We start from the raw sequence: 22,449 nt of genomic DNA, 5'->3' as shown, positions 1-22,449 counted from the left end.
AAATAAGGCTGGACACAGTCCCTGTCCCAAATGGGGCTCACAGTCTGAATCCCCATTTTCCAGATGAGGTAAATGAGGCCCAGCAAAGTGAAGTAACTTGCCCAAGGTCACATATTACAAAAGTGGCAGAGCCGGGATTAGAATCCATGACCTTCTGACTCCCAGCCCCGTCGTAACCACTATGCCAGGGTGGCCTAAGTAGCACGTCCTAGTGGATAGAGCACAGGGAGGGGAATCAGAAGGACCTGGGTTCTAATCCCGGCTCTGCCACTTGTCTTCAATGTGATCTTGGGCAAGTCACTTAACTTCTTCATCTTCAAAATGGGGGTTAAGATTGTGAGCCCCATGTGGGATATGGACTGTGTCCAACCTGATTAGTTTGTATCTATCCCAGCACTTAGAACAGTGCCTGGTATGTAGTAAGCACTTAACAAATTTCATTTAAAAAAAATAGAATAACTGACTTAGCTACCCCCAAAACCATTCTAAATAAGTCTCAGGTGTGAGAGGAACTGAATCACAATGATAATAATAATTGTGGCATTTGTTAAGGGCTTACTACGTGCCAGACACTGTACTGAGAGCTTGGAGGTACACAAGCAAATCGGGTTGGACACAGCCCCTATCCCACATGGGGCTCATAGTCTCAAACCCCATTTCACAGTTGAGGTAACTGAGGCACAGAGAAGTGAAGTGACTTGCCCGGGGTCACACAGCAGACAAGTGGCAGAGCCAGGATTAGAACCACCATTCTACCTGTCTCCCAGTCCCATAACTTTGGGATAACCATCTCTCTCATTCAACCCACATATTCAACGTCACTAAATCCTGTTAGTTCAACCTTCACTTTGCTAAAATCTTCCCTGTCCTCTTCATCCAAATTGTTACCATGTTAATTCAAGTACTATCCTATCCCACCTTGATTGCTTTATCAACGTCTTTGTTCACCTCCCTGCCTCCTTTCTCTCTCCACCTCACTCTGCTGCTGGATCATTTTTCTATAAAAACAGGCAGTCCATGTTTCCCCACTCCTCAAGAACCTCCAGTGGCTGCCCATCCACCGCCCCACCAAAATGAAACCCCTTACCATCGGCTATAAAACACTCAATCACCTTGGCCCTGCCTACCTTACATCATTGCTCTCCTACTACAACACAGCCTGCGCTCTTCATTCCTCTGAAGCCAACCGACTCACTGTACCTCGATCTAGTCTATCTCACTGCCAAACTCTCTCCCACAACCTGCTCTTGTCCTGGAACGCCCTCCCTCTTTGTGTCTGATGGACGATCATTCTTCCCACCTTGAAGGCACATCTCCTCCAGGAGGTTTTTCCTAAGCCCTCATTTTCTCTTCTCCCACTCCCTTCTGCATCAACCGTGCACTTGGATTTGCTCCCTTTACTCACCACTCCCTGAGCCCTCCAGCACTTGCTTTAATTCTATTTGTTCTGATGTTTTTGACACCTGTCTACATGTTTTGCTTGTACAGTGCTCTGCACACAGTAAGCGCTCAATAAATACGATTGATTGATTGTCTGTCTCCCCCTTCTAGACTGTGAGCCCGCTGCTGGGTAAGGACTGTCTCTATATGTTGCCGTCTTGTACTTCCCAAGCGCTCTGCACACAGTAAGCGCTCAATAAATATGACTGAATGAATGAAACCATGACCTTCTAACTCCCAGGCCCAACCTCCATTCATTACGTGACGCTGCTTCTCTCAGTGTGTCGCACGGGGCTCCTAGGCTCGGAAAATTCCTTGGGGGGGTCAGGGCGGGACTGGGGCCCATGCTCTATCCACTACGCCACGCTGCTTCTCCCAGTCGCCGCCTTCAAGCGTCAGAAGTTATCATCAGAGAATGGTGACTAATTGGACCCCATCTGCCCTGAAAAATGAGCATATGATGCGATGGGAAGTGCGGCAGGAGGGGGTTAGGTTAAACAGCAGTTTCTGTCGGGAACTGATGCCGCTGAGGATAGCTGGTGAGGTGCTTGGGCATATGGTGACATCTTACATCCATTTCCAGTTCTTTCCAGGCCTAGGAGCCAATCATTCAGTGCTGAAACAGCAGCATGGCGTAGTGAATGCAGCATGGGCCTGGGTATCAGATAATAATAATAATAATAATGGCATTTATTAAGCGCTTACTATGTGCAAAACACTGTTCTAAGCGCCGGGGAGGTTACAAAGTGATCAGGTTGTCCCTCGTGGGGCTCACAGATTTAATCCCCATTTTCCAGATGAGGTAACTGAGGCACAGTGAAGTGAAGTGACTTGCCCAAAGTCACACAGCTGACAATTGGCGGAGCCGGCATTTGAACCCATGACCTCTGACTCCAAAGCCCGGGCTCTTTCCTACTGAGCCACGCTGCTAGTCCTGGGTTCTCATCCCAGCTCTGACATTTGTCCGCTCTGTGACTTCGGGCGGATCACTTCTCTGGGCCTCATTTAACTCATCTGTAAAATGGGATGAGGACGCTGTTCAATTTCATTTGCTTGTCTCCACCCCAAGGCTTAGTACAGTGCCTGACACACAGCGCTTAATGCCATCATCATTATTCAGTATCAAGAAATATTTTTTCTTAATCAATGAATGGTATTTATCGAGTGCTTAGTATGTGCAAAGCACTGTACTAAGCACTTGAAAGAGTATAATACAACAGAATTAGCAGATACGTTCCCCGCCCATAACGAGTCTAGGGGGGAGAAGGCTATTAATATGAATGTTATAATAAACAACTTAAAGAGGTGTACATAAATCCTGTGGGGTTGGGGAATATCAAATGTCCGAAGGTTACAGACCCAAGTGCACTGACGATGCAAAAGGGAAAGTGAGCCGGGGAAAACAGGGCTCTAATCAGGGAAGGCCTCATCAATCAATCATTTATTGAGCCCTTACTGTGTGCAGGGCATTGTGCTAAGTGCTTGGGAGAGCAAAATACAACAATAAAACTGACACATTAACTGCCCGCAACGGGCTTAAAGTCTAGAGGGGAAAGATGGACATTAATAGAAATAAACACCTTACAGATATGTACTTAATAATGATGCCATTTGTTAAGCGCTTACTATGTGCAAAGCACTGTTCTAAGCGCTGGGGAGGATACAAGGTGATCAGGTTGTCCCACGTGGGCCTCACAGTCTTCATCCCCACTTTACAGATGAGGGAACTGAGGCACAGAAGTGACTTGCCCAAAGTCACACAGCTGACAATTGGTGTCGGTAGACTAGTTCTCTTCCTCCCTTCAAAGCCTTACTGAGAGCTCACCTCCTCCAGGAGGCCTTCCCAGACTGAGCCCCCTTTTTCCTCTCCTCCTCCCCATCCCCCCACTCTGCCCTACCTCCTTCCCCTCCCCACAGCACTTGTATATATTTGTACAGATTACTCTATTTTACTTGTACATGTTTACTATTCTACTTATTTTGTTAATGATATGCATATAGCTATAATTCTATTTATTCTGACACCTGTCTACATGCTTTGTTTTGTCGTCTGTCTCCCTCTTCTAGACTGTGAGCCTGTTGTTGGGTAGGGACCATCTCTATGCGTTGCCGACTTGTACTTCCCAAGCGCTTAGTACAGCGCTCTGCACACAGTAAGCACTCAATAAATATGATTGAATGAATGAATGAATGTACCTAAGTGCTGTGGGGCTGGGAGGTGTGGTAGCGAATTAAGGGAGCAAGTCAGGGCGATGCAGAAGGGAGTAGGGAAAGAGGAAATGATGGTTTATTAGGAGAAGGCCTCATGGAGGAGATGTGACCTTAATAATGCTTTGAAGGTGGAGAGAGTGATGGTCTGGCATATATGGGCATTCCAGGCTAGGGGGAGGACATGAGAAAGGGGTTGGTGGTGAGATAGATGAAATTGGAGCCCAGTGAGTAAACTGGTGCCAGAGGAGCGGAGTATGCGGGCTGGGCTGGAGTAGGAGATCAGTGAGGTGAGGAGGAAGGGGGCAAGGTGATTGAGGGCTTTAAAGTCGATGGTGAGGTGTATCTGCATCAGCCTTCTCTCTGATCTCCCATCCTCGTGCCTCTCCCCACTTCAATCCATACTTCATGCTGCTGCCTGGATCGTCTTTGTCCAGAAACGCTCTGGACATGTTACTGCCCTCCTCAAAAATCTCCAGTGGCTACCAATCAATCTGCGCATCAGGCAGAAACTCCTCACCCTGGGCTTCAAGGCTGTCCATCCCCTCGCCCCCTCCTACCTCACCTCCCTTCTCTCCTTCTCCAGCCCAGCCCGCACCCTCCGCTCCTCCACCGCTAATCTCCTCACCGTACCTCGTTCTCGCCTGTCCCGCCGTCGACCCCCGGCCCACGTCATCCCCCGGGCCTGGAATGCCCTCCCTCTGCCCATCCGCCAAGCTAGCTCTCTTCCTCCCTTCAAGGCCCTACTGAGAGCTCACCTCCTCCAGGAGGCCTTCCCAGACTGAGCCCCTTCCTTCCTCTCCCCCTCGCCCCCTCTCCATCCCCCCCATCTTACCTCCTTCCCTTCCCCACAGCACCTGTATATATGTATATATGTTTGTACATATTTATTACTCTATTTATTTATTTTACTTGTACATATCTATTCTATTTATTTTATTTTGTGAGTATGTTTGGTTTCGTTCTCTGTCTCCCCCTTTTAGACTGTGAGCCCACTGTTGGGTAGGGACCGTCTCTATATGTTGCCAACTTATACTTCCCAAGCGCTTCGTACAGTGCTCTGCACACAGTAAGCACTCAATAAATACGATTGATTGATTGACTAACTGATAAGGTGGTAGAAGGGCAACCACTGGAGGATCCTGAGAAGTGGGGAGACAGGGACTGAACGCTTTCGTGGAAATATGATCCATGCAGCAGACTGGAGCAGGGAGAGGCAGGAGGCTGGGAGGTCGTCAGCAGGAGGCAGATGCAGTAGTCAAGACGGGATAGGATAACAGAGAGAGGTGAAAAGGTCTATTTAGTGAAATAGGGGTGCCAGAATCCAAGTTCACCCAATCTGAGCATCACCGGAAAGGGCAGAGAAAGCAAAAATGGCAAGGTCTGGCCTGCAAATAAACTATGTTCTGTCTGTACCTTCTCCAAGGTGGCAAGATGGGCAATCCGGATGAGCAGTGGGGTGAAGAAGCTTCAATATGAGGACAGGCTGAAAGGGCAGGGCCCCTTCGGCCTGGAGAGACACAGGCTGAGCAATCAATCAATCGTATTTATTGAGCACTTACTGTGTGCAGAGCACTGTACTAAGCGCTTGGGAAGTACAAGTCGGCAACACATAGAGACAGTCCCTATCCAACAGCGGGCTCACAGTCTGTGGTTTACAGAACCATGAAGGGTGTGGGCAGGGCAAACATGGAACCATTGGTTCCCCAAATCCCACATCACCACGTCAGAAGTTGCCCTTGGATACTGATGGTGATAACAATAATAATAATAGTAATAATGACATTTATTAAGCAGAGACTATGTGCCAAGCGGGAAGCAGCATGGCATAGTGGATAGAGCGCAGACCTGGGAGCCAGAAGGTCACGGATTCTAATCCAGGCTTCACCACTTGTCTGCTGTGTGACCCTGGGCAAGTCACTTCACTTCTCTGGCCCTCAGTGAACTCATCTGGAAAATGGGGGCTGAGAAAGTGAGCCCTCCATGGGACAGGGACTGGGTTGAACCCAACTTGCTTGTATCTACCCCAGCGCTTAGCAGAGTGCCTGGCACATTGTAAGCACTTAACAAATACCATAATGATGATGATGATCACCAAGAGAATCAGATTAGACCCTGTGCCCCATGAGGCTCACAGTCTACGGAGGCAGGTTCAGGACAAACCAAAGGAAGAGATTTTGATCTCCCAAAAGAGGGTAAAACATATGGAATCCACAACCCCGCTAAGTGTGGCAGTTTTAAAATATCAGTAGGTTTGAGAAGGGTTTGCATAGATTCAGGACTAAACCTCACTTTTCTTAACCCCAAAGCAGATGCAAGCTTTCAACCACTTTCCCTTCAGGTCGGGTGGCAATTCCAAAGAGAGTCTACTGCCCTCCTAAAATGTTCCTCACAGACAAGTCCCTTGTCTTCTGGAAACTTCGAATAAGAATGAGAATGATCAAAATTAAATACAAAACACGAGCATCAGCTACCAAACCTACCAAAGCCACCACAGCTACCACTTGAAAGGATTTGCGGTAAATCCTGCTAAAATCCAAGACAAGAAACTCCCTGTCCAATTTCCAATCTCTTACAATCCTCCATTCACTCATTCATTCATTCAATCGTATTTATTGAGCGCTTACTGTGTGCAGAGCACTGTACTAAGCGCTTGGGAAGTACAAGTTGGCACCCATGGGTTCATTCAAATTTGGTAATATGAAATAAAAGAGGGCAGTCGTGCTTTAAAAAGACCAGCTCATCTTTCCTAGGCACAAAGTCCTTAGAGGTTTGGAAACCCACTGCCATTATGTGGCCAACTTTTGAAATCAGAGAAGCCTCCAGACCGTAAGCTCGTTGTGGGCAGGGAATGTGTCTGTTTACTGTTATGCCGTACTCTCCCAAGGACTTAGTACGGCGCTCTGCACGTAGTAAGCACTCAATAAATACAACTGACTGACTGGCTGAAACAACGGGCTACTACAGGCCAAAGCAGTAGCCAAACCTTGTTCTGTGTTTGAGAATGGGACGTTGGCATCTTCCTCCAGGAGGCTTCAGCGTTCTCGCTCTGCGTTTTCCCAGGAGTATTTCCTCATCCCAGCCCCAATCATCATCATCATCAATCGTATTTACTGAGCGCTTACTATGTGCAGAGCAATGACCGAACGTTTCAAGGGTACCATATACAAGCACAGAGTCTCGCTTCAGATCACCCTCCACTATGCTGACCTGCCTTCTGATGCTCTCTCTCACCGGTCACAGCCATCATCAATCGTATTTATTGAGCACTTACTGTGTGCAGAGCACTGTACTAAGCGCTTGGGAAGTACAAATTGGCAACATATAGAGACAGTCCCTACCCAACAGTGGGCTCACAGTCTAAAAGACAGCCATGCCATTGTTTGAGGTTTTGTTTCATGATGTCTTTTCAAACAAGGCCTCTGTTCGCCTGATTTATAATTAATTAGATTGAGGTTTCAGGAAGAGCCCGACATTATGTAGGAGAACACTGATGCAGCCAGGGGCAATCCTCACAGGCACAAGAAAAGCGTGGCTTAGTGGAAAGAGCCCGGGCTTGGGGGTCAGAGATCGTGGGTTCTAATCCCGGCTCCGCCACTTGTCAGCTGTGTGACCTTGGGCAAGTCACTTCACTTCTCTGGGCCTCAGTTCCCTCATCTGTAAAATGGGGATGAAGACTGTGAGTCCCATGTGGGACAGCCTGATTACCTTGTATCTACCCCAGCGCTTAGAACAGTGCTTGGCACCTAGTAGGCACTTAACAAATACCAACACTATTATTCTCAGTCCCTTACTGGCCCAGTCGGCCTCACTTACCCCAAAACCAATCTCCGTATCAGTAGTCCATCTTTAAACCCGGCTACGAACTACAGATTCGGAAAGCAGTGTGACCCGGTGAATAAAGCATCATCATCAATCGTATTTATTGAGCGCTATGTGCAGAGCACTGTACTAAGCGCTTGGGAAGTACAAGTTGGCAACATATAGAGACAGTCCCTACCCAACAGTGGGCTCACAGTCTAAAAGGGGGGAGACAGAGAACAAAACCAAACATACTAACAAAATAAAATAAATAGAATAGATATGTAGAAATAAAATAAATAATAAATAGAGTAATAAATATGTACAAACATATATACATATATACAGGTGCTGTGGGGAAGGGAAGGAGGTAAGACGGGGGGATGGAGAGGGGGATAAGGGGGAGAGGAAGGAAGGGGCTCAGTCTGGGAAGGCCTCCTGCTCTGCCTGGGAGCCAGAGGACCTGGGTTCTAATCCCGGTTCCACCATTTGCCTACTCTGTGACCTTAGGCAAGTTACTTAACTTCTCTGTGCCTCAGTTTCCTCATCTGTAAAATGGGGATTCAACACCTTTTCTCCCTCCTACTTAGACTGTGAGCCCCATGGGGGCCAGGGACTGCGTCTGTCCTGATTAACCTGTAACTGCCCCAGCGCTCGGAACAGTGCTGGACACAAAGTCAGCCTTTAAACAGCATTTAAAAAGAGATACGCGGAATCACACACGAAACTGCGAGTGTTTTATAGGCATCCACGGTTAAGTACTGAGGTTTTACAAAATACATAAGTGCTCGAGCTGGAGGAGGAAAGCTTGAATTGAGGATTCATAAAAATTTAGCAAAGTAGAGCTTGCTGCCGCCCTACTCTCCCTGATCTTCCCTGTCTCCCTTTTTCCTCCCTGCCTACCTGCTCTACTCTCTGCCTTCCTCAAAGAATTGGAAGTTGCTGCTGATGCAGTTCACCTTAGAGTGGAGCGTGGCTCAGTGGAAAGAGCCCGGGCTTTGGAGTCAGAGGTCATGGGTTCGAATTCCGGCTCCACCACATGTCTGCTGTGTGACCTTGGGAAAGTCACTTAACTTCTCTGAGCCTCAGTTACCTCATCTGTAAAATGGGGATTAAGACTGTGAGCCCCCTGTGGGACAACCTGATTACCTTGTAACCTCCCCAGCGCTTAGAACAGTGCTTTGCACATAGTAAGCGCTTAATAAATCCCATTATTATTATTATTATTACTTGTTGCACAGAAGCTCCACACCACAGAAATGCTGCAGATGAAAGTGGGCAGAGCAGCTGGGCGCTAGTGAGGACACCCACACCATCCGGACGGCGGCCCTAGTCTGCGCCCTAGCTCCAGCAGTTGCTTTCGATATACCGCTTGTTGGCCGAGAGGGTAGGGATTTAGGGGCATCATGAGGAGTTGTCACTATAAATAAATCAAACTACAGACCTTGGATGGCAACAGTTCTTCTTGGAAACCAACGCTGTTAGTAGGATTATACATAATGCTCACTGACACAAGTTGTTTTTCAGCGTTGAAGGTGAATTCCAAATTTCATTCTCGGAAAAATCCTTGAAAACAAACAAATCAAATTACGGATGACGTGGCTCTTCCCCACCCCACAAAAAAAGGGGGGAAAAATCCTTTCAGATTAGAACAATCTGGCCCATCCAGAGAAAAGCAATAGGTTTCCCATGGTCACCAATAAATAGGGAACACGTGCGCCAAACCACACAACTGCTGGGAAGGAAGTTTCCGGAGCGGTTATCTGACGGCTCACAAACAGGATCTTCGGGGTCTAGTCCTGGACCCCAAACAGGTTAAAAGGCTTCATTCGTGATATGGATGGAGTTACTGCACGTGCTCATTGCAGCTTCACAGCTCACTAAGTCAAGAGGATGGCCAAAAAACAAACAGTGCTAATCTTTTTCATTACTTTACAAGCTCTTAACTTAAAAAAGAAAGGATTTAAAGGACTATTACTCGGTGTGCAGTTTTTCCCTTGAAGATACAGTATCGATCGAGATGAGCATCACACACACACACACACACACACACACACACACACACACACACAGAGAGTCAACCTATGGGCTGGAAGTCCACCTAGGGCCGACATGAAGATTAAAAGTATGAAATTTTACTTATTTCAAGGTTTTTTAAAACAGAAGACCAATGTACGTTTTGGGTCAAAACCCCTTAGGCCGACATGAAGCTTAAAAGTACGAAATTTTACTTATTCCAAGGTTTTTCAAAAGAGAAGACCCATGTACGTTTTCGGTCAAAACCTCTTCGCTCCGAGCCAAAGCACAGCTCTCCGGCTGAAACTGCTCTAATGCCGACTGACCAGTGGAATGAACAGTGTTAACAAGCTGATTTCAAGACACGGCTTGGCTTCTGAGGAATGCGGCCGACGGAACAGCGGAGACGGAGGACGCGTGCAAAACTATCCCTCGCCTCACAACGGCCTATCAGCTAAAACCAAGCGGCGTCATCTCACGCCGGTTGGGTGACGGGCCACCTGCTGCCCAAACTTTTAAGTCATTCCGCGAACACGGCTGAAATCTTCTCGGGGCAAAGCTTCCCCAACGATCGGAGGGGATTCAGGCAGAAGAAAGTTCTCGCTAGGTTGCTCTAGCCCTCTCTCCCTTGTGGAAGTCGGAACCTGTGCTTCGATAGCATCTGCGAGGTTGGGTGACCGCTGTCGGGGCCGGGGGGAGACTAACACGCACTTCAAATGGCCAGAAGTAATTTCCCCTCCCCCATCCCCAACCATCTCAGTTATTTAACACCATCCGATGATGGTATTTGGGCGCTTCACTGGCAACTGCTCTGGTTTAGGACTACAGCCTGCTGGAGCCTGGTCTAGCCCTGAGTCAGTGGGAATGCTCTCGAATACAGGGCCCAAACCCCTTTTGGGGGGATGGTTCCCCCATTCCCTAATGGGTGCTTCAACTCACTATTTCTGAGATTTGCCCAGGCCGAGTCTCACTCCCGGGCACCCAAGCCAAGGACGGTTATCTGAGTCCAAGGAGCGGGACAAAGTCCATTCACGGGTAGGAATGACAGCATCCCGTCACCTGCCTTCAAAAACCCTCAAAAGCGAAAGGCACCCACTCTGGGCCGTCTAAACGCGGCCCTGTTCTTATTCGGATTCGTTTCGGTCGATCCGATCGACCGTCCGGCACGTCCCGACCGGTGACCACCGTTTGCAGCGTGAACTCGCCCGCAGAGCTAAGCGGAGAGATCCAGAGGAGGCCGCGCGGGACCAAAGCCACCACCCCGGCTTCACGTGCGAGGTCGAGACCGGCTGACGATTCGGCCTCCGATGCCAATGGCCCAGCAGAGGAGGCTCAGCGGGGCGTGGGCACCCTGATCCGGATTCTGTACGGAGGTGGGTGATTCTTTGGGGAAAAAAAATTCCGAATAAATATTCAATAGATAGCCATCGCCTTCCCACAGCATAGCACATGCAGTGAACTGAGGGGAAAGCGACTTTCATCTGCTGGACAACTTGGAGGTCAGTAAACATTTTCCTGCCCTGAAGGACCATTTTAAATGTAGTTCTGCCCAACAGACCAAACACCATCTTTTGTGCTTAGTGCTGTAAAGGGAAAATCAGCTTTCCGGCCACATTAGCCGAGAAGCGTAGAAGGCCTACTTCATCGCTACAGACTACGGGAAGACAATACTCACTGTCTTTCGATTTATAACGAGTTTCTCTGCAGAGCTGCTGAAAACAAGCTGGAAGGGAGGACTGGAGAACAGAACTAAATTATTCAGTGACCGTCAAAAGTTCAGAGTTTTCCATTCCACGGGTAGATATTTGCCTTTCTTTAAAAAGAACTTCTTCCTCCTCCTTTTAAAAAACAGCTTCCGTTTCAACCTACTGACATTCTCCCAAGAAGGCTTCATTTAACCAGACTTTCGGGAAACCTAGATTCAACGCACTTATCATGGAAATGAATTCCTAATCCTACGCCTTCAATCACAGAGTGGCTTATGTCACTATGAGAAAACAGAGTTACTAAAATGAATTTCCTGTGCTGCGCTTCTCGAAGATCAATTGATCGCCGATTGGCATAACCAACGGATTTTAGCAGCTAGACCAAGTGGGCACCTAACAGGTACTGTCAAGAGTGACGAGCCACCGAACAGCTCGGCCCATAACCACGGGGCTAGCCCTGAGCTGCCAGGATAATCAATCAATCAATCAATCAATCGCATTTATTGAGCGCTTACTGTGTGCAGAGCACTGTACTAAGCGCTTGGGAAGTACAAGCTGGCAACATATAGAGGCGGTCCCTACCCAACAGTGGGCTCACAGTCTAGAAGGGGGAGACAGAGAACAAAACCAAACATATTAACAAAATAAAATAAATAGAATAGATATGTACAAGTAAAATGAATAGAGTAATAAATATGTACAAACATAGATACATATATACAGGTGCTGTGGGGAAGGGAAGGAGGTAAGGCAGGGGAGATGGAGAGGGGGAGGAAGGGGAGAGGAAGGACGGGGCTCAGTCTGGGAAGGCCTCCTGGAGGAGGTGAGCTCTCAGTAGGGCCTTGAAGGGAGGAAGAAAGCTAGCTTGGCAGATGTGGAGAGGGAGGGCATTCCAGGCCAGGGGGAGGACGTGGGCTGGGGGTCGACGGCGGGACAGGTGAGAACGAGGCACGGTGAGGAGATTAATCAATCAATCAATCGCATTTATTGAGCGCTTACTGTGTGCAGAGCACTGGACTAAGCGCTTGGGAAGTACAAGTTGGCAACCTATAGAGACAGTCCCTACCCAACAGTGGGCTTACAGTCTAAGAGATTAGCGGCAGAGGAGCGGAGGGTGCGGGCTGGGCTGGAGAAGGAGAGAAGGGAGGTGAGGTAGGAGGGGGCGAGGTGATGGACAGCCTTGAAGCCCAGGGTGAGGAGTTTCTGCCTGATACGTAGGTTGATTGGTAGCCACTGGAGATTTTTCAGGAGGGGAATAACATGTCCAGAGCGTTTCTGGACAAAGACAATCCGGGCAGCGGTGTGAAGTATGGACTGAAGTGGGGAGAGACGAGAGCATGGGAGATCGGAGAGGAGGATAATTAGATTTGGATCACTCTCTTGCTCGGAACAACAGAAAGAGAGGGATCACAAAGAACACCTCTCCGGGACAGAGGGATTTCTGTCTCTCATCCAGAAAACCAACACCTACCCATTGAGCAGAGCAGCAGGACCCCATTATGCTGCAACAATGTCCTGAACTGTCACCCGGGCGGGCGGCCTTCCCTTCTACTTTCAGCAGTTTGAGACATGAAAGCTTTTTGGCAGCCAAAACGACACCTCCACCTTCCTCGGCCCTCCTTTTCCTCACTGACAACAGACTGAGGCGTTTATTTGATTAACTTTCTGAAAAGATGACTTCATCATCATTCTCGCTACGAAAAATCCCTTCTGTGGATTGCCTGAGGTCATTCTTTGACCTTCGCCATCTGTTCGTTTTCTAACAATCCCGGTTTCTCCAGCTAAGCAGTCCACAAATTACTTTTAAAAAGCTGCTTCTCAAAGATCTCCTCTTATTCACTAACAAGACAGAAACAGGAAAAAAAAAACACACAGAAGAAAAAAAAAACCCCGTGGCACCATTTCACTCATATTCATTTTCTAAGTACCCTGGGGTTGCAACCTATATTTTAAAAATCAGTGAAGCAGACTCCGCTGGGCAAATATGGACACAATCTGGATCTACCAGGACACTAAAGATGCCAGATCATCCTTTCACACACTGACATGAATTGTTTTTAAGAGCGATCACACACCTAAAACTGGATTAAACCATCATATCAGGCTTAAATCTCATACATTTTGAAGCCCCCCCACCCCAAATTCATCTCTGACATTTAGGGCCAGAGTGTCTGTAAACACTCCCACGCACACCCCACAACATTTTTGCTTACCCTACCATTTCCGCCCCCCTGCAATCCAGATCAATCAGTAGTACTTAATGAACATATACCGTGCACAGAGCGCTCTGAACTAAGCCCTCAGGAAAGCATCCTAGAATTAGTAGGCATGATGATCCCTGTCCTCGAAGATCTTAAAATCTAGTGGGGAAAACAGGCATGAAAAATACAGCTAGGAGGAATGAGGAAAAGGAAACATATCCTGGAGTTAGTGCGTCAGTAATGTAAACTACATACAAAGATGATATGAGACACATGAACACATAAGTGCTTAAGTGGCACAGGAGCGCTGGGGGGGGGGGGCGCACAAAACGGTTACATTTGTCTTTTTCTCTGCAAAACCATCACATTTTGAAGGTGAGAGTACCCAAAAGCATTCCAGATCAAATCTGCACGGACAAGAACACCGAAAAGTAATTAATAACTCCTGCCCCACAGCGAAGGATTAACAGTGTCGCCTTGGATTAACAATGTCTTCTCTCACACTCCAACATACATATATTGAACTATTTGTGGATGTTCGGGCAGCTGTCGGACACCCTTTAACTGTCCTATTCACAACACAAGCAAAACGGCATCAGTTTAAGGAAAAGAATTCAGAGCTACTATTATCTGTTTGGAAACACCCATTCAGACTTCTGAATCAGACCATTATTTCTGAAAACGTTGCAAGTCTAAAAGGAAAAAGGCTTCATTTCCAATCCACGCCAGGGGCCCTCGACTAAATAGCGGTTGTTCAAATGCTCCATCCCTGTCGTCTCCAAAATAAAATTCCTCTACTTGGAGGTTGCGGGCCTGTCCAGGTCGGGGTGTTGCTCAGGACAAACTGGAGGACAAAGTGGGGACGGGGGGCCTTGGAGAGTCGCCCACCCCCCAAAAACGGATCCTGCCATGAACAAAACAAAACAAAACAAAAAATCACCCAATGCAGCTCTCCTAGCCAAACCCTCTTCTGCAAAAGAGGGTTGCTTTGGGGTCCCGAAAAGTCCCTGGGCCAAAAGCGGATTCTTCCTCTGGGTTGGGAGGAGAGTGGAGCGGCAGCATTCATTCATTGATTCAATTGCATTTCATTCACTCAATCCTATTTATTAAGCGCTTACTGTGTGCAGAGCGCTGTATTAAGCGCTTGGGAAAAATACAATACAGCAATAAAGAGTGACAACCCCTGCAATGACTGAGCTCTTACTGTGTGCAGAGCACTGTAATAGGAATAATAATGATGATGGTATTTGTTAAGCTCTTACTGTGTGCAGAGCACTGTAATAGGAATAATAATGATGATGGTATTTGTTAAGCTCTTACTGTGTGCAGAGCACTGTAACAGGAATAATAATGATGATGGTATTTGTTAAGCTCTCACTGTGTGCAGAGCACTGTAACAGGAATAATAATGATGATGGTATTTGTTAAGCTCTTACTGTGTGCAGAGCACTGTAATAGGAATAATAATGATGATGGTATTTGTTAAGCTCTTAGTGTGTGCAGAGCACTGTAACAGGAATAATAATGATGATGGTATTTGTTAAGCTCTTACTGTGTGCAGAGCACTGTAACAGGAATAATAATGATGATGGTATTTGTCAAGTGCTTACTGTGCGTACAGCATTGTATTAAGCGCTTGGGAAGGTACAATACAGCAACAAAGAGTGACAATCCCTGTATTTATTAAGTGCCTACTGTGTGTACAGGACTATAATAAGAATAATAATGATGGTATTTGTTAAACGCTTACTGTGCAGACAGCACTGCAATAAGAATACTAATGATGGTATTTGTTAAGCGCTTACTGTGTGTAGAGCATTCGTTCATTCAATCGTATCGACTGAGCGCTTCCTGTGTGCAGAGCACTGGACTAAGCGCTTGGGCAGTACAAGTCGGTGACATATAGAGATGGTCCCTACCCAACAACGGGTAAGCGCTTGGGAAAGTACAATACAGCAACAAAGACTGACAATCCCTGTATTTACTGAGGGCCTACTGTGTGTACAGAACTGTAAGAAGAAGAAGAATGATGGTATTTGTTAAGCGCTGACTGTGTGCAGAGCCCTGCAATAATAATGACAATAATAATAGCATCTTTTAGGTGCTTACCATGCGCCAGTGCCAACAGTGCCGACTGCTGTTCTAAGCGCTGGGATAGATACTAGAGAAGCAGCGTGGCTGAGTGAAAAGAGCCCGGGCTTTGGAGTCAGAGGACATGCGTTCAAATCCCGCTCTGCCAACTGTCAGCTGTGTGACTTTGGGGCAAGTCACTCGACTTCTCTGGGCCTCAGTTCCCTCATCTGTAAAATGGGGATGAAGACTCTGAGCCCCCCGTGGGACAAGCTGATCACCTTGGAACCTCCCTAGCGCTTAGAACAGTGCTTTGCACATAATAAGCGCTTGATAAATGTCAATCAATCGTATTTATTGAGCGCTTACTGTGTGCAGAGCACTGTACTAAGCGTTTCATAATGAGTGCTTGATAAATGCCGCTATTATTATTATACTATTATTATTATACATTATTATATTATTTACTAGGCACACTGGAGAGGACAATAGTACCGCTAAGCAGGGCCTTTCTCTGTCCGCGACGAGCTCCCAGATCGGAGGTGGGGCGGGAGGAGCCCCATAGCTGTAGATATTCATTCACTCATTCATTCAATCGTATTTATTGAGCGCTTCCTGTGTGCAGAGCACCGTACTAAGCGCTTGGGAAGTTCAAGTTGGCAACATAGACGGTCCCTACCCAACAGCGGGCTCACAGTCTAGAAGGGGGAGACAGTCTAGAAGGCTGGGCAGAGGAGAGATGCAGAAATGAGAGCATCAGGCTCACTGTTGGGTAGGGACTGTCTCTATATGTTGCCAACTTGTACTTCCCAAGCGCTTAGTACAGTGCTCTGCACACAGTAAGCGCTCAATAAATACGATGGATGATGATCAGCCCAATGGTTCCCCAAAGGGGAGGTGACTCCGGGTGCCCGGTGCCCACCGTGTGCCCCGGGGAGGGAGGGCCGAGAAGCCTGCTTCTAGACTGTGAGCCCACTGTTGGGTAGGGACCGTCTCTCTATGTTGCTAACTTGGACTTCCCAAGCGCTTAGTCAATCAATCAATCAATCAATTGAGCGCTTACTGTGTACAGAGCACTGTACTAAGCGCTTGGGAAGTCCAAGTCGGCAACATATAGAGACAGTCCCTACCCAACAGCGGGCTCACGGTCTAGATGGGGGAGACGGAGCACAAAACCAAACATACTAACAAAATAAAATAAATAGAATAGATATGTACAAGTAAGATAAATAATATCAATCAATCAATCATATTTATTGAGCGCTTACTGTGTGCAGAGCACTGGACTAAGCGCCTGGGAAGTACAAGTTGGCAACATATAGAGACGGTCCCTACCCCAAAAAGGGTTCACAGTCTAGAAGGGGGAGACAGAGAACAAAACCAAACATACTAATAAAATAAATAGAATAGATACGTACAAGTAAGATAAATAATATCACTCAATCAATCGTATTTATTGAGCGCTTCCTGTATGCAGAACACTGGACTAAGCGCTTGGGAAGTCCAAGCTGGCAACATCGAGAGACGGTCCCTACCCAACAGCGGGCTCACGGTCTAGAAGGGGGAGACGGACAACAAAACCAAACATACTAACAAAATAAAATAAATAGAATAGATATGTACAAGTAAGATAAATAATCAATCAATCAATCGTATTTATTGAGCGCTTCCTGTATGCAGAGCACTGGACTAAGCGCTTGGGAAGTACAAGTTGGCAACGTATAGAGACGGTCCCTACCCAACAGCGGGCTCACGGTCTAGAAGGGGGAGACAGACCACAAAACCAAACATACTAACAAAACAAAATAAATAGAATAGATATGTACAAGTAAGATAAATAATCAATCAATCGTATTTATTGAGCGCTTCCTGTGCGCAGAGCACTGGACTAAGCGATTGGGAAGCACAAGTCGGCAACATCTAGAGACGGTCCCTACCCAACAGTGGGCTCACGGTCTAGAAGGGGGAGACAGACCACAAAACCAAACATACTAACAAAATAAAATAAATAGAATAGATATGGACAAGTAAGATAAATAATCAATCGTATTTATTGAGCGCTTCCTGTGTGCTGAGCACTGGACCAAGCGATTGGGAAGTCCAAGTTGGCAACATATAGAGACGGTCCCTACCCCAAAAAGGGCTCACAGTCTAGAAGGGGGGAGACAGAGCACAAAACCAAACATACTAACAAAATAAAATAAATAGAATAGATAGGTACAAGTCAAATAAATAGAGTATTAAATATGTACAAGCATATATACATCTATACAGGTGCTGTGGGGAAGGGAAGGAGGTAAGATGGGGGGATGGAGAGGAAGGAAGGGGCTCAGTCCGGGAAGGCCTCCTGGAGGAGGTGAGCTCTCAGTAAGCGGTCCATCAGGACGAGGGGATGAATGCGGCAGCGGGGTCGGGAGGAGGCTGCCGGGGGCGTTTACCTGTCGGGAGGCTGCGGGCCGGGCCGGGGCTGCCCCGGCCTCCGGGCTCCAGGGGCAGGAAGCGGCCCCACATGGCGGGCGGGCGGCCGGATGGGCCGGTGGGCGGGCGGGCGGGCGGGCGTCCTGTCCGCGGCGCCACCACCGGGGCTCAGGGCCCGGCGCTGGGGGCCATCGTAGCCATGGCACCGGCACGGTGGGCCCGGGCGGGCGGGCGGGCAGGACCGGACACACCGGGGACACACCGAAAGACGGGCCGCGCCGCGCCGCGCCGCGCCGGGCCGGGCCGGGGCGGGGCGGGGATGACGGCCGCCAGGGGGCGGGGCCTGAGCGGCTGACGGCCGGGACGGGCCGGGCCGGGCCGGGCCGCCAGGGGGCGCGCTCCGGGCTCGGAGCCTCAGCGGGCGACGGCGGGGCCCAACCGCGAGGGGGCGGGGCCCCGAGCGCTGGGGGGCGGGGCCTGAGCGCGGGGCCGGGACGCGGGGGGGCGGAGCCTAGGCGTTTAGGGGCGCGGGTGGGCGGGGCCTGAGAGCTGGGGGGCGGGGCCTAACGTCGAGGGGCGGGGCCTGGACGTTCAGGGGCGGTGCCTGCGCGCTGGTGGGCGGGACTTGCACGTTTGGGGGCGGGGCCTGAGCGCCTGAGCGCGGGGCGGAGCCCCTTGGGGACGGGACCTGGGCGTTTAGGGGCGGAGCCTGAGCGTGTGAAGGCGGGGCCGGGGGCTGGAGGGGGCGGCGCCTGGGCGTTTAGGGGCGGAGCCTGCGCTCTGGTGGGCGGGGTCTGGCCGCTTAGGGGGCGGGGGCCTGAGCGCTGGTGGGCGGGGTCTGAGCGCCCTAGTGCGGGCCGGGGCCCCTTGGGGGCGGGGCCTGGGCGTTTAGGGGCGGAGTCTGAGCGTGTGAAGGAGGGGCCGGGCCTCGACGGGGTGGGAACCGGACCCCTTGGGGGAGGGGGGTCTGGGCGTTTAGGGGAGGGCATGAGCGGCTGAACGCGGGGCCGGGCCGCTAGGGGGCGGAGCCGGGCCTCTTGGGGAGGGGCCCGAGGGCTGGCGGGAGGGGCCTGGAAGCCGGGGCCCGAGCGCGAGTGGGCGGGGCTTGGAAGCTTGGGGCGGGGCCTGAGTGTGGAGGGGGCGGGGCCTGAGCGCTCGTGGGCGGAGCCGAACCTCGAGGGGCGGGCCTGGACATATAGGGGGTGAGCCTCCGCGCTGGTGGGCGGGACCTGGACGCCTGGGGGCGGGGCCTGAGCGCGGGGCGCGGCCCCTTGGGGGCGGGCTGGGGCGTTTAGGGCCGGAGCCTGAGCGTGCGACTGCGGGGCCGAACCTCGAGGGGGCGGGACCTAGGCGTTTAGGGGAGGAGCCTGCGCGTTGGTGGGCGGGACCTGGACGCTTGGGGGCGGGGCCTGAGCACCTGAACTCGGGCCGGGCCCTTGGGGGAGGGGCCTGGGCGTTTAGGGGCGGAGTCTGAGCGTGCGAAGGAGGGGCCGGGCCTCGGGAGGGGCGGGGCCGGACCGCTTGTAGGCGGGGCCGAACCTCAAGGGGGCGGGGACAGGCCTCTTGGGGGCGGGGCCTGGGCGCTTCGGGGCGGGGCATGAGCGTGTGAATGAGGGGCCGGGCCTCGAGGGGGCGGGACCTGAGCGATCGTGGGCGGGGCCGAATCTCGAGGGGGCGGGGCCTGGGCGTTTAGGGGCGGGTCTCGTCGCTGGTGGGCGGGGCCTGAGCGTCTGAACGCGGGGCCGGGCCGCTTGGGGGCGGGGCCTGGGCACTTAGGGGCGGGGCCCGAGCCCTGGTGGGCGGGGCCTGAGCGCCTGAACGTGGGCCCGGGCCCCTTGGGGGAGGGGCCTAAGCGTGTGAATGTGGGGCCTGAGCGCTCGTGGGCGGGGCCGGGCCTCGAGGGGCGGGACCGGACCCCTTTGGGGCGGGGCCTGGGTGTTTAGGGGCGGTGTCTGCGCACGGGTGGGCGGGGCCTGGACGCTTAGGGGCGGGGCTTGAGCATGTGAAGGAGGGGCCGGGCCTCTAGGGGATGGGGCTGAACCCCCTGGGGGTGGGGCCTGCGCGCTGGTGGGCGGGGCCTGGACGCTTCGGGGCGGGGCTTGAGCGCATAAAGGAGGGGCCGGGCCTCTAGGGGGCGGGGCCTAACCCCATGGGGGTGGGGCCTGCGCGCTGGTGGGCGGGGCCTAGTCGCTTGGGGGTGGGGCCTGAGCGCCTGAGCGTGGGCCCGGGCCCCTTGGGGGCGGGCTTGGGCGCATAGGGGTGGAGCCTGAGCGCTTGGGGGCGGGGCCGGACCCCCTGGGGGCGGAGCCTGAGCGTGTGAATAATAATAATAATAATGATGGCATTTATTAAGTGCTTACTATGTGCAAAGCACTGGTCTAAGCGCTGGGGAGGTGACAAGGTGATCAGATTATACCCCCCGGGGGGCTCACAGTCTTAATCCCCGTTTTCCAGATGAGGGAACTGAGGCCCAGAGCAGTGAAGTGACTTTGGGCAAGTCACCCAGCTGACAATTGGCGGAGCCGGGATTTGAACCCAGGACCTCTGACTCCAAAGCCCGGGCTCTTTCCACTGAGCCACGCTGCGGGGCCGGGCCGCGAGGGGGCGGAGCCGGACATCTTATAATAATAATAATAATAATAATTATAATAATGGCATTTATTAAGTGCTCACTATGTGCCAAGCACTGTTCTAAGCGCTGGGGAAGACACAAGGCGATCAGGTTGTCTCACGTGGGGCTCCCCCTCTTCATCCCCATTTTACAGATGAGGTAACTGAGGCCCAGAGAAGTGAAGTGACTTGCCCAAAGTCACACAGCTGACAATTGGGGGCGGGGCCTGAGCGTGTGAAGGCGGCCCGGGCCACGAGGGGGCGGAGTCTGGCCGTTGGGGGGCGGGGCCTGAGCGTGTGATGGCGGCCCGGGCCACGAGGGGGCGGAGTCTGGCCGCTTGGGGGCGGGGCCTGGAGTGACTGACTGAATTCATTCATTCATTCATTCATTCATTCAATCGTATTTATTGAGCGCTTACTGTGTGCAGAGCACTGTACTAAGCACTTGGGAAGAACAAGTCGGCAACATATAGAGACGGTCCCTACCCAACAGTGAGCTCACAGTCTAGAAGGGGGAGACAGAGAACAAAACAAAACATATTAACAAAATAAAATAAGTAGAATAAATACGTACAAGTAAAATAAATAGAGTAATAAATATGTACAAACATATATACAGGTGCTGTGGGGAGGGGAAGGAGGTAAGGCAGGGGGATGGAGGGGGGAGGAGGGGGAGAGGAAGGAGGGGAAGTACACTTGGGAAGTACAAGTTGGCAACATAGAGAGACGGTCCCTACCCAACAGCGGGCTCACAGTCTAGAAGGGGGAGACACGCAACAAAACAAAACATATAAACCAAATAAAATAAATAGAATAAATATGTACAAGTAAAATAGAGTAATTAATATGTACAAGCATATATACATATATACAGGTGCTGTGGGGAGGGGAAGGAGGTAAGGCAGGGGGGATGGAGAGGAAGGGGAGAGAAAGGAGGAGGCTCAGTCTGGGAAGGCCTTCTGGAGGAGGTGAGCTCTCAGTAATAATAATAATGGTATTTGTTAAGCGCTTACTATGTGCAAAGCACTGTTCTAAGCCCTGGGGGGATACAAGGTGATCAGGTTGTCCCATGTGGGGCTCACAGTCTTAATCCCCATTTTACAGATGAGGGAACTGAGGCCCAGAGAAGTTAAGCGACTTGCCCATGGTCACACAGCTAAGTGGCGGAGCTGGGATTTGAACCCATGACCTCTGACTCCAAAGCCCGGGCTCTTTCCACTGAGCCACGCTGCTTCAGAGTAGGGCTTTGAAGGGTGGAAGAGAGCTAGCTTGGCGGATGAATGAATGAATGGATGGATGGATGGATGGATGGATGAATGAATGAATTTAAGTGCTTCCGATGGGATTGAGACTCCACCGCATGTCTGCTGTGTGACCTTGGGCAAGTCACTTAACTTCTCTGAGCCTCAGTTACCTCATCTGTAAAATGGGGATTAAGACTGTGAACCCCACATGGGACAACCTGATCACTTTGTATACCCCCCAGCGCTTAGAACAGTGCTTTGCACATAGTAAGTGCTTAACAAATGCCAACATTATTATTATTATTATTATTATTATTATTATTATTATTATTGAGAAGCAGCATGACCTAGTGGATAGAGCCCAGGCCTGGGACTCGGTGGATAGAGCCCAGGCCTGGGACTCGGAAGGTCATGGGCTCTAATGCCACCTCTGCCACCTGTCCGCTGCGTGACCTTGGGCAAGTCCCTTCGCTTCCTCCGGGCCTCGGTTTCCTCACCTGGAAAATGAGGATTGAGACTGCTAGCCCCACGGGGAACAGGGACTGTTTCCCCGATTTGCTTATATGCACCCCAGCGCTTAGTACAGTGCCTGGCACATAGTAAGGGCTTAATAAATGCCATTATTATTATTATTATTTTCCCAATCATTCTGTATCTACCCCAGCACTTACTACAGCACCCGGCACATAAAAGGCACTTAACAAATACCATAAAAAGCCCCAAACAAAACAAATA

The 22,449-nt window shown here is 50.5% G+C and overlaps 1 protein-coding gene across 3 annotated transcripts in view; it reads right to left on the bottom strand.

Annotated features, from left to right (window-relative positions):
* The window catches only part of CEP85L (centrosomal protein 85 like), a 229,008-nt gene extending 211,050 nt beyond the window's left edge, over positions 1-17,958 (bottom strand). For all 3 annotated transcript variants that reach the window (XM_038767385.1, XM_038767401.1, XM_038767393.1), the window contains exon 1: positions 17,881-17,958. In XM_038767385.1, the coding sequence (XP_038623313.1) occupies positions 17,881-17,953 (73 nt within the window). In that variant the 5' untranslated portion in view covers positions 17,954-17,958. The remainder of the gene's footprint in view (positions 1-17,880) is intronic.
* Between the last annotated feature and the right edge of the window lie 4,491 nt (positions 17,959-22,449).

This window comes from Tachyglossus aculeatus, chromosome 2, assembly GCF_015852505.1.
Source record: "Tachyglossus aculeatus isolate mTacAcu1 chromosome 2, mTacAcu1.pri, whole genome shotgun sequence".
NCBI classification, from domain to species: domain Eukaryota; kingdom Metazoa; phylum Chordata; class Mammalia; order Monotremata; family Tachyglossidae; genus Tachyglossus; species Tachyglossus aculeatus.
This window is presented reverse-complemented; position numbering and strand designations above follow the sequence as displayed.